This window comes from Cajanus cajan, chromosome 8 (genome assembly GCF_000230855.2).
Source record: "Cajanus cajan strain Asha chromosome 8, NIPB_CcT2T_4, whole genome shotgun sequence".
Lineage (NCBI taxonomy): Eukaryota > Viridiplantae > Streptophyta > Magnoliopsida > Fabales > Fabaceae > Cajanus > Cajanus cajan.
The window spans coordinates 1,589,163-1,611,114 of NC_138524.1; the positions used below are offsets into that span (position 1 = coordinate 1,589,163).

At 31.3% G+C, this 21,952-nt stretch overlaps 2 protein-coding genes and 1 pseudogene across 10 annotated transcripts; 1 reads left to right on the forward strand and 2 right to left on the reverse strand.

Moving 5' to 3' along the window:
• Nucleotides 1–614: 614 nt before the first annotated feature.
• Nucleotides 615–10,268, forward strand: LOC109798859 (ASI1-immunoprecipitated protein 2). 8 transcript variants are annotated; one of them, XM_020359267.3, is made up of 13 exons: nt 615–1,410; nt 1,516–1,594; nt 2,989–3,022; nt 3,205–4,013; nt 4,318–4,403; nt 4,509–4,603; nt 4,774–5,076; nt 5,243–5,746; nt 5,976–6,654; nt 6,764–6,994; nt 7,094–7,218; nt 7,798–8,168; nt 8,949–10,268. In XM_020359267.3, exons 4-13 carry the CDS (start codon nt 3,210–3,212, stop codon nt 9,936–9,938), a joined length of 4,188 nt encoding a protein of 1,395 aa, XP_020214856.2. In that variant the 5' UTR covers nt 615–1,410; nt 1,516–1,594; nt 2,989–3,022; nt 3,205–3,209; the 3' UTR covers nt 9,939–10,268. The 8 variants fall into 8 exon arrangements, with proteins under 8 accessions (XP_020214856.2, XP_082919026.1, XP_029127103.2 ...); XM_083062900.1 differs by having other exon boundaries at nt 615–1,134; nt 1,292–1,410; nt 1,506–1,594; nt 2,989–4,013; XM_029271270.2 differs by having other exon boundaries at nt 615–1,134; nt 1,292–1,410; nt 2,989–4,013.
• Nucleotides 10,269–13,506: 3,238 nt separating this feature from the next.
• On the reverse strand, nt 13,507–14,474 carry LOC145950739 (alcohol dehydrogenase 2 pseudogene; annotated as a pseudogene).
• A 4,005-nt stretch (nt 14,475–18,479) lies between these two features.
• LOC109798807 (8-hydroxygeraniol oxidoreductase) lies at nt 18,480–21,104 on the reverse strand. Of its 2 annotated transcripts, XM_029271273.2 has the most exons (8): nt 20,945–21,104; nt 20,644–20,786; nt 20,492–20,529; nt 20,055–20,129; nt 19,727–19,880; nt 19,394–19,630; nt 19,076–19,234; nt 18,480–18,972 (listed from the first exon to the last, which is right to left on the reverse strand). In XM_029271273.2, the coding sequence occupies exons 1-8, from the start codon at nt 20,976–20,978 to the stop codon at nt 18,859–18,861; spliced, it is 954 nt and encodes a 317-aa protein (XP_029127106.2). In that variant the 5' UTR covers nt 20,979–21,104; the 3' UTR covers nt 18,480–18,858. The 2 variants fall into 2 exon arrangements, with proteins under 2 accessions (XP_029127106.2, XP_020214793.2); XM_020359204.3 differs by having other exon boundaries at nt 19,727–20,129.
• Nucleotides 21,105–21,952: the final 848 nt, after the last annotated feature.

Genomic DNA, 21,952 nt, shown 5'->3' on the forward strand with positions numbered 1-21,952 from the left:
CCGGGTTCCTGCATAATCGATTATGCTTAACCACATAATCGATTATGGCCTTGCATAATCGATTATGCCTCACCCATAATCGATTATGCAAGGCCATAATCGATTATGTGGCCAATCATAATCGATTATGCTCCTTCGTTTTCTTTAAATGGAAGACCTCCTTCCACAATCACTCACCACCAACACCCACCAGCCACTACCAGCCACCCAACATCGAGAATCAACACCAGCCCGTGGAGAACGTGAACGTAAATCCTCTGCTGCATGGCACATGCATGGAAGGGACATTTTCGGATTTTTACAAATCCTACGTGACTTTCAGCTCCTTTCTTCCCTTTTGTGTGAGGAGAGCAACAGTGTTTCTCCTCGCTTTTCTTCGCCTTTCTTTCGTTCCAAATCACGGGAAACAAATACAATCCACGCCTTTCTTTGCTCGTGAACAGTATTTCACCGGAAACAAACACTACCTAAATCTTAAATTTTAAAACAAACAGTAACTGATTATTTTTTTAAAAAAATCTTACGTGGGAAGACCCGTATAGAATCTGCCAGGAAAATAATAAATAAAATAAAGTTGGAAAATGAAATTGTTGGTTTTTGCATTTACTTTTGCGCTCATTTTATTTCTCTAATTTCTAACATGTAAAAAATTCATAGAGAGAGAGAGAGTGAAAGCAAAATTTCTCCGAGGAAGAAGAGAAAACCTATCTGAACCCACAGAAAATAAAAAAAAATACAAAAAAAAAACGAGAGAGAGAGTTTGGTTAAATGTATTTCTCTGGGAAAAATCCGTTTCAGAGATTAATTCTTTCGCCACTTCAGATCACAGACAGAAAATTTTGTGTTGTTGTGCTAATTTATTGTTATTCATAAATTCATAAATGCAAAAAGATTGTATCAGATCCTCTATAATTTCTTTTTGCATATCTTTGAATTCGCATTGAGTTGGTTGTCGTCACGGATTGTCATAGCTCTGATTTTCCTCTTAATTCGAAGATAAGTTTTTACGACTCGAAACGACGCCGCAGGAGGCACTTTGCGCCTGAGTACCATATGCAATGGCTGAACCTTAGGGAGCCCTGTGCAATGCGACCAACGTGGTTTGGAAGGAAGAGGCATGCCAATTCATTACCTGTTAGGGTTTTTATTTTTGTTATTCGGGATTTTTTTTCATCGATTTTCTTTGTAATACTGCCGGATTTTTGTTTTTCCTTGTACTGATACGAGAACATTGGAGAAGTTGGATTATTTTTCTCGTAGCTAATTCAGTGTGTTTGTGTGTGTGTTTTAGGGTTTGATATGTCAGTGAAGGGATTTGGAGGAGATTTTCGCTTTTTGCGTCATTGCCTCATTGGTTGACTGACTAGACTTGTACCATTTTATAGCTTGTTGCAAATTTGCAATCACTACGTTAGTTTTTTGTGTTTTTACACGCATGCTATTTATTTATTGTTGTTGTAACTTGTAAGTGATGGTTGTTAATGTGGTCTGAATTTACTTTCTAGATGCTTTCAGTTTTGAAAGGAGTTTTCGTATGCAAGAACCTCAACATTGAGTGATCATGATATTCAAGAGAATATGAAGACCTAACAGGGTAATTCACAAACTGTCCTTTTTCCTCTCTTATTGCTATCCGTTCTTATACATAGATGTGTAATAGCAACCTTATTTTGATCACATTACTTGATAAGTTTGTTTTCTCCCCCCATTATTTTCCCCTTGTTCTTGCTTGATGGGACAATTGAATGCTTTTGATGATTGCACAAGTAGCTTTCTATGTTGCTGATTACTTTAGATGCTCAAATCTTGGTGAATGGCAAGTTTCTTCGGAAGTAGTTGCTTTTTAAATGTTCTTCAATTAGTATTTTCTTTATCCCTACCATTGTATCATTATGATTATGTTTTTCTCTCCTAAGTAGTAGAGCATTATGAGTTTTAGAAGAAAATTAACAATCTTCCTTCTCTACTATTTTTGGGAGTCTTGTTATTTCTTTAATTTGTAGTCCATGTTAGGACCTAACATGATTTGAGCTAGAAATAGATGGTAAATAAAGATGGTGGAGGACATTTTTGTGCATTAACCATCTCATATAAAAGCAAACTTAAAGGAATAGTATTGTCTTTGTATAGATTAATTTAATTTTAATGAAAAAAATGAAGAATGAAATTTGTAATTTTTATTTTTTTATTTTGTTATTATTACTGTTGTTGTAATTGTTTTGTTTGTAAAATGTCACCAAGTCGTCCTTTGGTTAGCTCAAAATTAGCCTTTACACACACTTTCTAGTCACATTGACTGTATGGTGAGGTGGGTGGTACATGCAAGGTATGCTGTGATTTGGATTCAGGTGTAGTTAGTTATATGCTTCATTATACCTTCTGTTTAAAGAAGTGTTTATTGATAGAAGACATGTGGTAAGAACTAAGAAATATGATTCATCCTAAACTAAGCAGTTCAAGTAAAAATTCAAACAAAACAGAGGCATTAATTCAGATGATGCTTTCTTAGCATGTATGAGAAAAAAAAAACGATATATAATACATCATCTGACATACACAAGTCTAAACGATAAATAATACCCAGTTTTATAAGAGTGGTAGGGTTAAGAATTCAATTAAATAAGCTTCACACGCCCAAATATACTGCTGTCCTGTCCCCAAAACCTTGAACATGATTTCCATATGTTTGGGTAAACCATTCCTCGCCAAATATACACCCAACATGGAAAAGAGAAGGCTAGTAATCACTGAATTTCAAAAATATATAGACAGATAATATATTTGAATAACATATAATGCAGCTTTTGTACTTGTGATAAATCATTTCATTTGTGTTGGTCATATTTAGTGTCATAGTAAAAGTGTAAAACTTATATATTGGAGGGAGCCTTAGGCTTGTAAATGAATTACCAAGAGCTAAATTCTGATTGGTGGGAGTCTGAATTGAAGGTTTTATCTTTCTTTTGAATCATGCTTTGTTTATTTTAGGTCTCACTTGAATCTGGAAAGAAATTTGTGAAACATTCTATGATTCAGAACGAGGGTGAGCCTTGGCGCAACGGTAAGGTTGCTGCTTAGTGACCAAGAGGTCACGGGTTCAAGTCCTGGAAACAGCCTCTCCGCTTGCGGGGGTAAGGCTGCGTACATCTACCCTCCCCAGACCCCACTAGGTGGGAGCCTCGTGCACTGGGCCGCAATGTATGTATTCTATGATTCAGAACGCTGATATGAGACTCGAATCAGGGACTTGTAATGTGTGCTCAGCTCCTTGTTCATCTTGCATGCATCTTAACCGAGCTCACATGGGGTCAAAAGCTGAAGAATTTTCTGATGAAAACTGTCGCTTAGGGGAGGCTAATCAGCATTGCACTGACAAGGGTGATAGATCTTCTCTTAGGAGCAGAGCGTGTGAAAGATTGAAGCATGCTGTCAGTGAAACCAGTCACATGACTAGTGTTTCTTCTATTCATGATTCTCTATCTGAAGATGCTGAGAATAGACGAGCCTTATCAGAGAGGTATCAGGATTCCAAGTATTTAGAAAGTCTTGACAATAGCACTTGTATCAGTAGGACCAGTAATGCTAATTTAGTGAACAGTAGTCATCAAATAAATACAGATAGAGTAAACATTTCTTGTAGTTCAACTTCAATTAGTCACTTAGGGGCAGAAGGATCTGGAAATGGGCCATCTGTTGACATGTTGCCAGAATGCTATATGGAAAATGTGGGTTCATCAGTGACCAAAGAGAGAGTACCTATTATTGTTCCTGGTGAAAAATCTCTGGCAGATAAGGAAAACCTAAATAACAGCACAGCCGAGAATTCAATAGAAATATCTCCAAAGTCAGAAGCAGATACTGAAAATAATGTTGATGTTGCTAAAGACAAAGTTCATAAATATTCAGCCCGTGATGGACTGCATGAGAAGGTTGAGGAGCTGGTTAAATCACCTGGCAGGGCTGAACCTCAGTCAGAAGACGAGAGTGACGAATCAGATGTTGTTGAGCATGATGTGAGTACATTTCCTTTCATTATTTTAGTTTGTTTTTTCATCAAAATTAACTTGATGGAGATGACAATGGGAGATGTAGAATGTAATGGCTTGAAATTGGATGAAGATAGATATAGTTATGCACACTCTCAATAATTTTGAGGCTTGGGGGTAATGCTAAGCAATCAAGTCAGTTTATAAATACTCCACATACTCCCTTTCATAATCTCTTGCTTTAACTGTTATTTTTTTGTTGTTGTAAACTTTTCTGATGTTGCTTACTGGTTTTTTTTTTTTTTTTCTTTCTAATTGACTGGAAAAATAGGTGAAAGTATGTGACATCTGTGGAGATGCTGGTCGTGAGGATCTACTTGCCATATGTAGTAGGTGCAGTGATGGTGCAGAGCACACGTATGCACAAGATCTTTTAATATTAACTATTCTTAGCTTCTATCATATTGTTGTATGGTCCTTTTCGCTAAAACAAATCTTAAAATTCTGGTATCTTTGAATCAGCTACTGCATGCGAGAAATGCTTGAGAAGGTCCCTGAAGGGGACTGGTTATGTGAAGAATGCAAGTACACAGAAGAGACTGCAAATCGAAGGCTAGGTAAGCATGTATACAACATATTTTGTTTTTAAAAAATTGTGTGCGGTATTGCAAAAAAGGTGCCCTTGGATCTGAAGTTATGCATCCTTTATTCTTGTTGTTTGGTTAACACAAGTTTTCAAGTACCCATATCTGTGCTAACATTTGTGAAATTTAATTTTGTGGTTTAGATATTGAAGGGAAAAAAATTCATAAGGTTTGTTCAACTTCACAAACTCCTGGCAAAAGGCCTTCTGAAAGCATAGAAATAGCTACAGCAGCTAAAAGGCAAGCTCTTGAATCGAGCACAGGATCACCAAAGGCATCAAGCCCCAAGAGAATAAGTCCACTATCACGCGAATCTTTGCTCAAGAACGTAGATAATGGAAAGTTGAAATCTGGTCAACAGATCCCCATGCGTAACCACCTTGGTGGTGATGACAAAGAACTTACTCGTTCTATTTCCACTGGCCCTCGGAGTCAAAATGCAAGGAGTAAGAACTTATTTGACATCTATTGTGCTTTATTAAAATGTTATACTTTATTCTCTTTGTTCCTTATAAGTAGCTATGGATTCCGTGGTAAACATATCATGTTTCCAGTTTCCTTGAGTGTCATGTCTTCATTTATTTAAAGCCCATTTTTTGTTTCTATGAATAGGTACGTTGTTGAAGTCTAATTCATTCAACAACTTCAATTCCAAGCCAAAAGTCAAACTTGTTGATGAAGTTGTTCCCCAAAAGCATAAAGGGGGTGTCGAACATATTTCTAAGAATATGGAGACACCTTCTAGGATGATAAGCAAATTAATGTCATTTAAATCCTCAAATTTGGGTCGTTCAAGTGCTATTGAATCAAAAGTTAAAATGCTTTCTTCCAAGCCTGGAACTGCTCAGGATTTGAAAGCATCAAGACATGCAAAAGAATCAGGTTCATTTGACAGGAGATTTCTGTCTAAGATTGATCGGCCTGTCATTCGTTCAACCATGGATAGTTCTGTTGTATCTACATCAAAGGGTGATCAGAAGCCTACACCACGTGGTGAAACTGCTAAACCTTCTACAGTTAACAACAATAGAGAGTTTAAGGTCACCCAAGATGGAAAATTATATTCAGTATCTAAGTCTACCAGCACTAAAAGTCCAGAACCGCAAGTTAGTTCAGGTGTGAGGATGATCTTGATTGGAGGTGTATTATTCCTGTTATATTATTTTATTTTTTCTACCTTCTTTTAAATGATTCAATTAGCTGCCTTTGATATTTCAGTTTCTATAGTAACAACTAACAGCATTTTCTATAGTTTTTTCTCTTATTTCTAGTAGAAGCATCTTCCATTGATGGTTTATGTTTTCTGCAAAGATGATTTCTTATTTAGTTAGTTTGAATTTTGCAGATAAAACATCGACCAATGTTGATGAAACTCAACAGGATAGGTTGCCTCGACCACAGGAGATATCTAATCAGGTCGACAAAATCAAAGATAGTTCTAGTGATCGTGTGAGGTCAGGTATTACTAATGCATCAAAAAGCTCATTCTGTTGTAAATGTAAAGATTTTGGCCATGCTACAGAATGTTGCACAAATAGTGGTACACATGAATTTGGTGCTGAAGCATCAGTCACTGCCACAAGTAGTTCAAAAGTGATGCATAAAGGAAACAAATTGAAAGCTGCAATCCAGGCAGCTTTGCTTAGAAGGCCTGAAATACACAAGAAGAAAGAAGCTCCTGATCAAACTAATGACTTTCCTACATCAAGCAAATTGAAATGTGAAGTCACCTCTCAAAACCAAGTGTTGGTTTCCAACACATTGAAAACTAGTATATCTGTTGAAGAAACCAATGTAAAGCAGGAAATCATTGAGACTTCTACTCTTGAAGCCTCCAAATGTCCATCTGCAAATGATTTGAAGCAACTTTGTCAAACTGAGTTTTGCTCTCAGCTGAGCAAGTCAGATTCTGTTGGTCTCACTTCTGGAAAGCCTGTAGTGAGAGACTTGCCCATTAATGACTTGGCAATGTCAAGTGTTCTTTCAAAGATGTCAGTTTTTCCAGAATACGAGTACATATGGCAGTATGTAACATCTTGTGTTGAGCTAGTTTGTCTTGTTCTGGATTGCTTTTTTTGTATTGAAGTTCATGTTTTGCCATCAATTGTGTTTTCATTAGTTTTGTTCATGCAGGGGTGTCTTTAAAGTGCATAGAAACGGAAAGCCTCCTGACTTGTATACTGGAATTCAAGCACATTTATCCGCGTGTGCTTCCCCCAAGGTTGTTGAGGCGGTGAAATTTTTTTTACCTGAAGTTGCCCTGAATGAAGTTTCTCGTTTGAGCACATGGCCTTCACAATTTCATCAAGGTGGTGCCAAGGAAGATAATATTGCACTTTACTTCTTTGCAGAAGACATTGAAAGGCAAGAATATGAATATTTCTCTTTTATTGACAGGCTTTGAAGTACAAACAATATTTCTTTTTTTAATTACTTAACTTTTTTAACTTTTTTCTATTACAGTTATGAAAGACACTACAAGGGTCTATTGGATCACATGATTAGAAATGATTTAGCACTTAGGGGGACCCTTGATGGTGTTGAACTTCTCATATTTGCATCCAATCAGCTTCCAGAAAATTCTCAACGTAAGAAATTATTCTGGACTTCCTACACGATCCTTGATAGTTGGCAATTTGTGAATGATGTGACTAGGTTGAAATCTATGTCTGCATTAGTGTTCAAATTCTGCAGAAATTTAGTTCATATGCAACTTTGCAATGTCTTGGACCAGACAGAATGGGAATTGTATCTTACAGAGTTACTTGCATTTGTTCTATGTTGTATTTTTTATATTTTGTTATAAAGGATAGCTATTTGGGATTTTGAATCAGGATTCTGTATATTGTTTTAAAAGATGTTGGAATTCTAAAAACAACTCGTCAGGATGAAACAGATAAGTGATATCATGAAAGTCATAATTATGGATAGTGCTTTATACTGAATTTGGTTTTGGTCAAAAGTGGTTATTTGTTTTGCATCTAGTTGGCATGCATAAGTTTGTTGATAGTGTTATGCTTTGGCCTATGAATTTTCTCCCTTTAGGTGGGGTGTGCTCATTTTGGTCTGTATGGCAATTTACTGAGTGAAGTTATAAATGTTTATCCATTTAACAAACTAACAATGTTTTTTAATAAGAAAATCAATTGTATAAACTGTCTCTGCAGGTTGGAATATGTTATTTTTCCTATGGGGTATATTTAGAGGGAGGAGGATCAATAATTCAGATTCAGCAAAAAATATATGTATTCCCAGTTTGAATGTGATGCCAAATGAGAAGGATTTTCCTACTGCTGTCATGACTTTGTCTGAAACTCGGTGTTCACTGAAGCGCATGGATGAAGATTCCATTGACCAAGGTCACAATACGATAAGTAGGAATTTTGATAGCAAAGAAACTATTTTTGACCAGGCACATCTGGGTTTGCAAGTAAATTTAGAGAGACAAGATAGTAGAATCAACATCAAATCTACACCAGGGATCCCGACCACTGGTACCCACTCGTGTCAAGAAATGAATCCTGCTGGTTCGTCTCTGGTAATGTTTTTAACCTTAAATACATCACTTGATAGACTCAAAAAGTTTCTGTTTTCTATTTGATATAAATCTCTGCTTAGATTCTATCAACATTGTGAGCTGATCCTGATCTGTATAATTTTAAATAAAAATGTTATTTTGATTCTCTGGATAATAGAATATGTAGATTAGTTTTTATATAAAAAAAAATTAGGCTTTGATGGTCCTAAATGAGGTTAAGTTGTTAATTATATAAACTTGTTGATCATTCAATTACTCCTTCTGGTTCTATATATAAGAAACAAATGGATACACTTTTTTTGGTCCTAATTATAAGAAACGAGTACTTTAAGATGTATTGATTACTAATTTTCTTTTATACCCTTATGTAAGTGGATGCATTAATAAATGCATAATCAATACAAGTTACACTCATTAGTGAAAAAAGTTATCTCTTGAATTAGGTGTAGTGTTGTTTAATGCTACCACTACTAAAACCAATCAATTCAAAGGGTGTTTTTGGGATGAAATTTAATTCTATGACATTATTGATAAAATTTAACCATCTTAACTACTTTTATTGTTTTTGATAAATTAGTTATTTGTTATATAAAGGACTGGGGGAGTATTATATACAAGGAAGTATTAAAACATAGCTATAATAAGTATAACAAGAAAATGCTACTGTGAGAGATCATGTTGACCAATTTTTACGAGAGAAAACAAGTTATGTTTTTATGAAGAGTAAGTCCCGCTGCTAGTCATCTCATTGTTTTTTGAACGATGTTCTTGGTTTTGCAGAGAGATAGTGTACCAGAGCATCGACAATACACAGAGTCTAAACCTCCTGAAGCAATGGGAACTGGTGTAAGTAGTAGGATTGTGGAAACAAAAATTAATTACAATATTTCTGTTAAGCAAGAGAATTCTTTGTCTTCGGGGATCCCTTCTGTTGGATGCCAGGAGATAGACACTGCAACGAATATCAGTATGGATGAAATTTTGGAGACAACAAACAATGATGAAAATCAACGAAGGCCTAAAAGGAAACAGATGGAAGATGATATCGATATTAACATGGAGGCAAAGGGAGACCCGACTGTGAAAGGGGTCAACTGTCAGCTCCCTAATGACAAAAAAGTTCAGCATATAGATCTTTCTTATACATCTGTGGAGGCAACTACAGGCAGTTGTCAGAAAATGCCTTGGAATGAGGTAAATGGCAAATTGGAAGACACAGAAAGTTCTTGCAAGAAGCTGCAAACAGGTTTTGGTGGAATTTACGGATGTTACAATCCCGGAGCCAGAGGATCTTTTAATGGCAGTTTTGCATCACTTGTAAATGATTTTGGTTCCTGTTCTTCAGTTGAGGACAAAGGGTGCAAAGAAGCTTGTGATGAGAAAATCATCCACGAGGACTTTGGAACGAAGGAAAGAACCTTCTTTCCTGTCGATACTTGTAATAAAAATGTCTCAGGGACGGTGCTGAATAGTGAGTCACTGAATGGGCATCATGAGTACGTGGACCAATTTCAAGTTGGGATTCCAAATCTAGAGCTTGGTTTGGGGTGCGAAACGAAAGCGTCACACAATAGTATGCTGCCTTTCTTTGTTGACAGGAAAAATAACCAGGAAAAGAGTCCAGATGAGCGAGAGGACGAGAGCGTTGCTGCATCTCTCTCCCTGTCTCTATCCTTTCCATCTTCCAACAAGGAACCTGTTTCAAAAACTGAGCCTTTGCCTGATGTGAATCCGTCGTTTCTCCTTTTTGGGAGATTGACGGGCAAATAAATATGCTGCGCTGCTATTTCTAATCATGTACATTATCTTGTTACAGATGCTTTTGTCAAAGCTATAGCCCATCCATGTATGTAATCGTCCACCTGTTCATGTTCCCGGCAAAAAATAAGCTTTCTCTTTACTACCTTAAATACATGCTTTTCGGAACGCATAGTTACGGCTGTTTGTATATATAAAGAGAATTTCAGCCGCATAATTTCAGAAATGTTACTAGGAACTTGCGGATGACTATTTTTATGACAGGCTTTCCTTTGTTCCTGGCTTCATCATCTCTCTTTTCCAATGTTATAATCAATGAACACTTGAATCATTTGTTGCTCAGTTGATTTCTGAAAGCAGTAAGGCATCCCTCCCTCTCCTTGACAAGATGATTCCTTGTTATACAGAGGCAGAGGTTGTATGTATTATTTTATCCCGGATTTTCTTGTTAACTAAAATTATGTGACCTTGACCGAGTGAGATTGCATTAAACTCTTGGTTTTAGGTATCATGTTCAATGTGAAATTTGGCTATAGCAAGCACAATTTTGAGTTTTTTTTTCCTTCACTGTTATGACTTATAATTGAAAACTTATTTCATTTTATTCTTCTGAAAAAAATTAGAAAAAGAAATACCATACATATAAGTGGCATAATTTAATGAATGTGCCATATGCTTTTAATTTTTAAACGACTAATCATAGTTTAAATGGGAGAATTACATAATTCTGGAGCATTGAAAAAAAAATTGGATTAGAACTTAGGGCGGTGAAGTGCTGCTCTATCTTTTTCCGTTATATTTTTATCAACACTGCTAAAACAGACAACTATTGTTCAAACAATATGCGACTTACGAAAATTAAAAAAAAAAAAAAAATAGTTATGTTTTTTTTTTGGGAAAATTGTACTGTTTTCTCCTAAGGTTTTTTTAAATGACACATTTTTCTTCTAATTTATGTTAGTGAATATTAACCTCTCTTATTTATTTATTTAAGTATAACACTAGTTTATGTACTATTAAGAAAAATTATTAATGCAAGTGTCAACAATTGAATGTAATTTGATTTCTTAGTCAATTTTAACTCTCAAATAATATATTAAATATTATGTAACCCTAAGCGTGTGGTTCAGCGGTAGGGGTTGATCCACGCTTAAGCAAGGTCAGGGGTTCGAATCCTGCCTTGTATATGCAGCCGCGTTAAATCTTGGGGCCAGCTATCCCACCCGTTGAGGTGGCTCCAACGTAGTGAGGAGATTAGTCACTGCTATCGGCCCTGGATATTCCAGGGACGAACAAAAAAAAATAAATTATAGTATTAATTAAATTAATAATTTATGTTAGTAAATATTAACCTCTCTTATTTATTTATTTAAGTGACACATACAATTATTTATATAAGATAACACTAGTTTATGTACTATTAAGAAAAATTATTAATGCAAGTGTCAACAATTGAATGTAATTTGATTTCTTAGTCAATTTTAACTCTCAAATTATATATTAAATATTATATGTGTTATGATTTAAAAATTATACTAACTTCAAGAAACTATCTCAAAGAACAAGTTGAAAAATTATTATTTTCAAAATTGAAGAATAATGAAATTTTTTATAAAGAAGACATAACATTATTTGTAATTCAAAAACAAATAATAGAAACGTATATGATTGACAAAATATGAATTGACTTTTATTTTTTCTCATTTTCTCACTTTAATTAATGAAGTTATTCTAAAAGTTGCGAGGGAAGTAATTGATTTTTAAAAATTAGATGAAATGTGTGTATCATTTAAACAAATCTTAGGGGAGACGAGTTCAATTTTTTCATTTTTTTTTTCAATTCAGTTTTGATCAATACTTTTACCATTTTTTTTATTTTGAAGGGGTTTCAATTCACAGGGATGTTTATGGATCAAATTTTTGAAAAAACCAAACCAAATTTTTGTAAAGCGGATCAGTTTAATCTATTAAAAATATGACTCTTTTTTATATAAAAATTAGATTAAATCGGTATAATGCAATTATTCACTTTATACCCATTGATCTTTTTTAAAAGAATCAAATCAAATTGATCTACTTTGTAAAAATGAATCGTAATTGAATCCGATTTTGCAAAGTAAATTTTCTCAAAATAAATCAATTTTTTTTTAAAATAAATTAGTTTGTATCAATTTAAATTTTTTGTACACCCTATTAATTCATACCGATTGATAATAAAACCAACCAAATTGACCTCTATTACAAGTTTACAACTACCAACTCCCATACTGTTCTACAAAACTCATCCTGTCCACCTATAGTTAAATATATTGATTAAACATGAATTCAATAAAAACTTATCAAACGAGAGTTTATTTTGAAGTTATTATAAAATTTGTTAAAAGATTATAATATACAAGTTTAAAATATTTTAAAGAATTTTTATATTGAAAAATACTCTTTACCTTTAATAGAAAAGTTCTAAAAGAATTTTGTAACTTATATTCAAAGAATCTAAATACGTTTCACCATCACTACGTTTGGGAGCCAGGAAATAGTGTGGAATGGAGGGAAGATACAAGGAAGTAGAAAACACCATCACATTTTTGGAGAGAGGAAGAGCCGAGAATTACTGAGAAATCTCATGTCAAATTTCATATCTCTAAAAGTTCGATGATTTGCAGGGAATTATAGACTTAAAAAATTTGTTGTCAAAATTATCCCTAACTTGAACATGTATCACACAATGCATTATTATAATCAATTATAATTATTTTAAATTAGAACCATAATTAACTATGCTACTAAAGAATCGTAATCAATTATGGTTTCTAATATTGAAATTTGTTTTTTCAATTTTTTAGTGCATTGAATGAGTTATATATAATTAAAAAGTTATTCATGTTAATTAAATTTAAGTAATTTAATTTGAAAAATATATTACAAATAAAATTTTTATATATTTAATTAAATTTAAATATATTTATATTTAACTTATCATATTATATATTATAATTACACATTTAAAGATTAAAAAAAGAATTCTTGCACATAGGTGAAAAAGTAAGAACAACATAAAATGATAATTGTATAAATGATTTAATTTTATATATATACTTAATTTTATAAAATATAATTTAAAATTTTTTAATTTTTCTCAATTTCTAATATAATTCCATCCTACCAAATAGCTGCAATTTTCTTTCTATTTCTATTCTATATTTTTCATTTAAACAAGGACAAGACAAATGTTGCAGAGCCATTGGCAATTTCAAAGGTCATGAACTCATGTCGTGATGTTGTTGCCCGGTGGGACCAAGATTTTCTGATCACTGCCGTTGGTTGGATAATAAGCCTACACACATTATTATCAGTGTGAAAATTTTATTTATTAATTCTTTGAATAATAGTAAACATTATAAAGACTGAGTTCATATCTAGAATAGCTTGAATGTACCACATTTGTTTGAGGACCAACATCTTTAATGACACGTTTTTTAAAAGCAAATATAAAAAGCCACTTATATATTCTCTAAACTCGCAGTCGTCGATGAATTTATGCAATCTTTTTTGAAGCTTTCCAGTAATATAGCAACATTTGTTAATGTGACATGTTGATGAAAACTTTCACACAATTGGGCTGTTTCAATAACTCAAATGCTTTGTTTATATCTGCCAATGGGACCTCGTGAGTGAGTAGTTCTTGAAGAGGGAATTCCTGTAAAGTAGGAAATAGTCCACTACTATCATTTTCAGACGCTTCACATAAAATATTCTTAACAAAGAACCTAAAAATGTATCCACTATAATAATGTCTAGAGGATTACCCCTCTCTGACATTTGTTAGCTACAATGGACAAGTTTGATATGGCTTTTATCCCCCCAAAAGTATAACCTTTCAAAGTTCTACCATTCATGATGCTAGCAAAACCAAACGGGATAATCGATTCAGTTCCCGAACCAATTGCAACTGTTTTGCCGGTTCCCTGCATGTATAGAAGTTAGGAACTAAACACAAAGTTATAATGATGAGGAAAACAAATAACATGATGAAAATATCTCATACAAATCTCAATCATCAAGAAATATTTGACCCAACAAAACTACTCCATGAGGTAAAACTTACAACTTTTGTGGCTTCCAAAGATTCAGTAAGTAATGGGGCAACTCCAGTACACTAAATTGAATAATCCACACCCATCCCACCACTCAGTTCCTTAACCAATTCGGAAACAGATTTGGCAGAATCACTAGGATTTATAAAGTGGGTCATTCCAAAAGCCTCTCCTTTTTCTCTCCTCATCTCATTTTTGTCAATGCTAACTATCTTAGTTGCTCCCAGCACAAGGTCAATCTCATTTACAATAAAAATTAAAGCTTCAAAACAAAATATAAGGTTTGTTTTAGTCATACCCCTAATCCAACAGCCCCAAGACCAAAAACAGCTACAGTGGAACCACTTTCAACCTTGGCTTCCTTCCAAGCAGCTCCAAAACCAGTTGAAAAGCCACATGAGATGAAACTGGCATGGGTAAATCGTCCTTTAAAATCCAAACAAAATCTTAACATGACATTAATCTATGATGAGTTAAGTCTATTTTCATAAAATAAAATAAAAAAAATAGTAAAAGGGATGATAACTATCATAAGCATAAAATTATTTTTTTATAATGTTATTAATTTAATATATAAAAATTAAAAAAAAAAAATCTAGTGTTACGAGTACCTAATCCGCCCATAAAAGAAGTTAGCTGCACTTTTCAACACACGTTTGGTATAATTTTTGAAAATTCTTGTCTATATTCTTGCCTATAATCAGCCCATAAGTTTAGGTAGCCCATGCTTAGGAGAAATATCGTGCCCAAACTAATTAATTTTCATTGGTTTGATTCCTTTTCATTCATATATTTAAATACTTCTTCTTTGAATATAGAAAAAAAAAACTATTTACGTTAACTAATGTTATTTACATCATTTAATTTATTAATTTCATCTAAAAATAATAATTGAGTATTTTCTAAACTATCTTTATTTAAAATTTGATATCAAAAATAAAAATAAACATTAAAAATACAATTTCAATTAAATAAAGGAGTATCTTAGAGATAACAACAACAAATAGAGTGAGATTAATTGAAAATTAATCTATATTTCAAATTATAAATATAAAAAAAATTACTTATATTCAAAATCGAGAATGTTCATTAGTCAATTTGAACTACTCAAATTAATTTGAATTGGATATTCAAGTCGATATTTCTTTTAAGTTTTATAAAATAATTTATAAATTAACAAATTTCTATAAATAAAAAAAAAAGAGGTTAAAGTATAAAGAGTTTGTCTCTGTGAATTTTTTTTTTAAATTGATGCCTTTTTCTTTTATTCTTTCATGAAAAGTGAGGTTTTTGAAAATTGTTTTCAAAATAGATGTTTTTTTAGTTTTTAAAATTAAGAATAGAACATCACTAAGTTATGTTAGTTTATTATTACTCATGTTCTTTTGTACACTTTCACCTATTTTTCTCATTCTTATTTTATACAATTTAGTTTTAAAAATTATTTTATAAAATATAAAAAATAATTTTTAAAAATTAAAATAACTTCACAATCAAATACACCCTTCAGTTGACGGATCCACATGCATGAAAGTGGGGCATTGCCCCTACTAACATTTTTTATATTTAATATATATATATATATATATATATATATATATATATATATTATCAAGATTTAAATATATTTTTATGCTCTTAATTTTAAAATTATTATTTTTAGTTCCTGTAATTTTAAAAAATCTTATTTTAGTCTCTTAAGTCATCAATAATATATAAATGACAAATTAAGATAATAATATAATTTTAATTAAATTTAATGTGATATTTTTATTGATAAAGGTGTCAGTAGATAGATTTTAGATGAAAATATTTTATAAATTTTTTAACAAAATTTGAGTATAAAAACTGAAACAAGATTTTTTAAAATTACAATAAATAAAAGGACCAATTTTTAATTTGAGGGACTAAAAATAAATTTACCTTATATTTGAAATATTAAAAACATATTTAAGCCCATTATAAATTTATAATAATGTACGCGATGTTAAAAACTAAATGTTCTCACTCTTTTCTATATTTTTATTTTGTTAAAAGAGTCAAAGTTAATATATTAAGTTTTTGAAGTATTTATTTATAGTATATATAATATACTCTATCTCATAATAAGAGTCATGTTTGAAAAAAATTAAATCCTAAATAAGTGTTCTGTTATCTTTTTGATATAATTTTTTTTTTCATTTATACCCTTCATAATATTTTTTAGAAAGTGAATATTGTATTGCATTGTTTATAGTAAAGAAGATTAATCACAAGATTCCTTTTTCTAGTATATGTAGAACAACTTAAAACCATACTTATTATGAGATAATGAAAGTAATGATTATAGTTAAGTCCAGTTGTTAAAGAAATTAAGGAGTGATGATTAACCTAAATTCATATTATACTATTTTTAAAATAAAAAAAAGGTCAAATTTTTTATATGAGATATAGAAAGAGATGAAAGTGTTGAAAATGAGAAAATCATTCAATATTTTTCAAATATGAAACCTCATAGAGAATAATTTGCTATATATTTATATTTCAAGAAAATGTAAATTACATATTTAATACTATTATTTATTTATTTTTGTTCGTCCCTGTAATATCCAGGGCCGATAGCAGTGACTAATCTCCTCACTACGTTGGAGCCACCTCAACGGGTGGGATAGCTGGCCCCAAGATCTAACGCGGCTGCATAGACAAGACAAGATTCGAACCTCTGACCTTGCTTAAGCGTGGATCAACTCCTACCACTGAACCACACGCTTAGAATTAATACTATAAATTTATATATAAATATTATTCTCACTACTTAAAATTTTTATATTCATCACTGTCATGAGGTATATGTTTAATTGAGTCAAGTGTATATAAAAGTTAAATAATAGATATATTACATGGATCACATGTGATGAGTTGATAAGATGAAATAATACATAATAAAGTCTTGTATGTGTGAGTGTGACATACAAGACTTTAAGTATTTAGTATAAATATGAGCAATAAGATCAAACACGTGAAGAAATAACGTGCAGATTTGGTTCAGCGCCTACACAAGAACAGATTTTACAAAATTCAGGCAAAATCTAACGAGTGATACAAAAACATGTAATATTTGTTTCAGATTAACACGCATTGAATGCTACATAAAGCCAAATGCCAATTCAAAGCAAGCTAGTGGAGCAAAATTAAAAAGAATGACGAACAATCAATGCTATGAGAATTCCCAATTTTGTTTTCTGACGTTTACTTCTATTTTTAATTAACTTTCTGAAAGAAAAAAAAACTAATATTTTAAAATGTAAAATATACAGAATAATTATTATTTGAAATTTATAATAAATATATACTTTTAAATAATTAAATTATTATAATTAAAATTTGTAATGATTGGATATATTTAATAATATAAGATATATTTTAGATTTATGACAAATAATTTATATCATGATATTTTAACAATAAATATAAAAATTTAAATATAAAAATTTAATTTAAAAATAAAATATATCATAAGAGATAGAAAGTTAAAAAAAAATCTAAAAATACTCTTATTGAAATTTTTCTAAAAATATTCCAGTTCAAAATACTTATTCTAATTAATTCTAATATATATATATATATATATATATATATATATATATAATATTTCTATCAAAATAATTAAATCAACAATTTTTATTACTGTTAATATTGTCTTTATCTTTCAATCTACAAATTTACTGTTATAATTATATTTTTAAAAATTTTAATTTATTTAAACAATTATAATTTATTTTTAATATCTTTTTTTTATTTTGGTAGACAAAATTACTATTTTTAATAAATAAAAAATATATTACAATCAATCAATATTAATATATTGAAATTAGAAAATAACGTTAAAAGTAAGATATTAAAAATATGTTATAAGTATTTAAGTGAATTATAATATTTTTTTTAGAAAAGTACAATATTAAAAAAGTTTAACAAATTGAAAAGCAAGAATAAAACTAAATGGAATAAAAATTAATTATTAATAAAAAAAATGTAAAATTATAAATAATAAAAATCAATATTCATAATATATTAAAAATTAAAATTAAATTACAAAAGCAAATTATATAATAATTTTATTTATATAAAATAATAAATACATTACTTAATTAAATTATACATGTAAAATAATTTAATTATCTTAATTTAAAATACTATTTGTTAGCTTAATTATATTAATTAATATTTTATATTTTGTTACCCATTTTAACACTAAATGAACTTGAATTGAATATAAAAATTAAAAAAAAAATTAGAGATCTAAAAATAATAAATAAAAAATTACAAAAGTTAAAACTTAGTAATATATACAATAACTTAAAAATATATTTAAGTATTTATTTTTAATGAAGGCATAAAACATTTTTTTCTAATGTTTGCAGTTTTGGATTTGACTACATGACAATGTACTTTTTTCTAAAATTAATTATAATATTAATCATTAATTTTTTAATCAAGAATTATTATTCCACTTTATTCTTTAAAATACAATCTTTTAGTGAAAATAAAAAGAAATAACTAGTAGATAGCTCTCACATACGCGTTCGGATCCTCTAGAACGAGTCTTCCATTTACGGTATAATATCTATCATTGGATTAATCCAACTGAGAGACTCAGATAGCTCTTGAATTAATCAAATGGTCCAAATCCTATAGTAGATGGCAAGACCGATGTTGAGGAATCCTGCTCACATATTTGATATTTCTGTTTCTAGTGGCATGTGAATCTTGATGAGGATATCCTGTCCTAATACGGCATGTCAATCTTTACAAGTTGCACAACTTTTGATAAGGATATCCTGTCTTACTAGAAACAATTGCTATGACATGTTGATGACAACTTTCACACAATTGGGTTGTTTCACTAGCTCAAATGCTTTGTGTATATCTCCCAAACTGACCTCATGTGTGAAGAGTTCTTGAAGAGGGAATTCCTATCAAAAACGAAAAGTAGTCCAACACCATTATTATTACACACTTGAATATCAATATTAAAAAATATGCAAGAAAAAACCTTGACAGTGTATAGAGGATAACCTTTTTGTGGCATTTGTTAGCTATAACGGAAAGATCTGATGTGGCTTTAAGGCCTCCAAAAATCGAACCTTTCAGAGTTCTACCAAGCAGAATGGCCAAAAGACCCAATGGCAAAATAGGTTCAGTTCCTGCACCAATTACTATTGCTTTACCTGTTCCCTGAATGTACAAAAGACATTATCAGGAATGCACAGGTCTAGAAGGATGAGAGAGAAAAATAACGTGCATAGATTAGTGATAGTGGAATAATGAATCATATGTATCTCAATGATCAACAGTTATTGGACCAACCAAATTGCTTTGGTGAGGTGAACTTACAACTTTTGTTGCTTCCAAAGATTCAGTGATTAAGGTTGGAACTCCAGTACACTCAAATGAATAGTCCACACCCATTCCACCACTCAGTTCCTTGACCAATTCTGAAGTAGATTTATCAGAATCACTAGGATTTATAAAGTCAGTCATTCCAAAAGCTTCTCCTTTTTCTCTCTTCTTCTCATTTGTATCAATTCCAATTATCCTGGTTGCTCCATGCATTTTGGCTCCAATTACAGCCTGCAAGCAACACAAGTCACCAGGTCATTATCATCATGAATCGAAGTTAAAAAAAATTGACACAAACATATAAGATTATTTTAAGCATATATATACCCCTAATCCAACAGCCCCGAGACCAAAAACAGCTACAGTGGATCCACTTTCAACCTTGGCTTCCTTCCAAGCGGCTCCAAAACCAGTTGAAAAGCCACATGAGATGAAACTGGCATGGATTGGATCAATGGTTGGCTCAACCTTGAGAACATAGTTGGCATCACTAACCATGTACTCTGACCATGTAGAACAACTTAAAATATGATATAGCCTCTGTCCTCGGACGGACATCCTTGAAGTGTTATCTGGCTGTAGACCGGTCCATCTAACCGGGTATGTCACACACAAATTGGTTTCTTCTGAAACACAATTCTCACATTCTTGACACTCGCCTATGTACGTGGGAATTACCACATCCCCTTCTTTCAGATTTGTCACTTGATCACCAACACTCTCTATAACACTATCATTAATGCAATAGATGAAATTAATAGTGGACATAGGACAATGTAACAACAAAAGTCCAATTTGTCAAGCTTTATTAATTATGATTTTAATGATGATACTGTGGTATAAAAAGTTTTACATAAAAAATCAATTAGAAATCACAGTTTATACAATCTTTAAGATAATTATTATAAAAGTTTAATAAACTTATTATCTATGTGACGGAAGACAGAATCCGTTTTAATATAAGTTAGAAACACTTTATTAAAAATATCTCTTTATTTTCTATATAGAAGATATTTAAAGTGTTTCTAAACATATATTCAAACATATTTAATACGTAAATTCATTTTACACATTCCATTAATTGTTACGTACCCAACTCCTTCGTGTCCAAGTGCAATAGGAAAATTGGTCTGCAAATTAGTTTGTTTTTGGTAATCCATTAGCGGAAGGAGGATGAAGAAAATAAATTGTTTGAGAAAGAAAACAAAGTCAAAGTGAAGGCATGTTATTGAAAGAATTCTAACATGTGGAAATCCTTTTGTGCCTGAGATGTCTGTGTGGCATATACTGGCACAGAGCATCTTAACTCGAACTTCTGTTGCTTTTGGTGGCTCTACTTCTATCTCTTCCACCGTCACTGGTTTTCCTATCCCCCAGCATATCGCAGCTACAATACTCAAACCAAAATTTATGCATATTATTAGGCAAATGAACCGGAGAAGGAGATATCTTATCTTAACTACTACTCAGAAAGTGAGAAGTTGCATACTTGCATAAGAAACACGAAAAATAAAAGCGTTCAACATAAAACATGCTTTTTAATACCTTTGCATGTAATAACTTGTGGGATTTTTGGCATTGTAAGCAGTTTCTTAATTAAAGCAAATATCAGAGTCGAACCGCAAAGAAAGGGAAAGCGGTACTTCAGTTAATAGGTTCTGCCGCTCGCCCTTTATAACAAAGAGGAACGACTAAGTTTCGAATTATTCCATCATTTACGTCTATAAAATATTTTTTAATTTTATCATTTTAAAGTTTTAAGTATTCCAAGGATTTTTTGGCCAATTTTTTTTTAAAGATGTATCATTTCTATATAACAAAAAAATAGCAACTACAAAGTACAAATGGTAAGAAAATTTCTAGGCTTATAATAAATTTAGAATTTCATTAGGATTTTTTCTTTTGAGGTCCTCGTTAGCATCAATCCGTGTTTGTAAAGTGTTTATTTAAACTAAATATTATTTTAGCTCGTACAAAAATTAAATCTGAAAATATCAAATCTACCCGTGTGTTAGAATAAATTTTATTACTACTAGAGACTTCATTAATAGTTGGAATAAGTTATAGATCTTCTAGATTATAATTTTTTTTTAATAACAGTTAGGGGTGAGCATTAAACCGACACCCGAACCGAACCCGAAAAACCCGAAAAAAAATGTTTTTGGGTGGGTTCGGGCGGGTCTTATGGGTAAATCGGGTTAAAATTTTGATTTTATACAGGTTATATTGGGCGGGTTCGGTTTTGAATTTTTAAATCCGCTAAAAACCGAACCTAACCGAAAATGAGATAAGTTTAAATTTTTATTACTTTTGTATAACTAAACAACAATGGTCCAAATTTAAAAGTATAATATAGCCATCAATTTGTAACTTATTTTTTTCCTTTTTCTCATAACTTAGATATTTATTTTGTCTTCTCCTTCCTCATTCAACTTCTCAACACACTAGTCCATTTTTAGAGTTATTTTTTTGCTTCTTTCTTTATCTTTCTTTTCCATCTTCTTATCTCCATTTTGAGTACATTTTGTGTGACTGTGATTTCTTATGGTTTTG

What these genes read in the sequence shown, in the direction of transcription:
- LOC109798859 (XM_083062900.1), top strand. Translation starts at nt 3,201, where the DNA reads ATGTATTCTATGATTCAGAACGCTGATATGAGACTCGAATCAGGGACT. An exon ending in CAGATGTTGTTGAGCATGAT is followed by an intron (nt 4,014 to 4,317) that starts GTGAGTACATTT and finishes CTGGAAAAATAG; the next exon opens with GTGAAAGTATGTGACATCTG. An exon ending in AGAACCGCAAGTTAGTTCAG is followed by an intron (nt 5,747 to 5,975) that starts GTGTGAGGATGA and finishes TGAATTTTGCAG; the next exon opens with ATAAAACATCGACCAATGTT.
- LOC109798807 (XM_020359204.3), bottom strand. Translation starts at nt 20,978, where the DNA reads ATGCCAAAAATCCCACAAGTTATTACATGCAAAG. An exon ending in CTTGGACACGAAGGAGTTGG is followed by an intron (nt 20,130 to 20,491) that starts GTACGTAACAAT and finishes CATTAATGATAG; the next exon opens with TGTTATAGAGAGTGTTGGTG. An exon ending in CTAACAAATGCCACAAAAAG is followed by an intron (nt 18,973 to 19,075) that starts GTTATCCTCTAT and finishes CGTTTTTGATAG; the next exon opens with GAATTCCCTCTTCAAGAACT.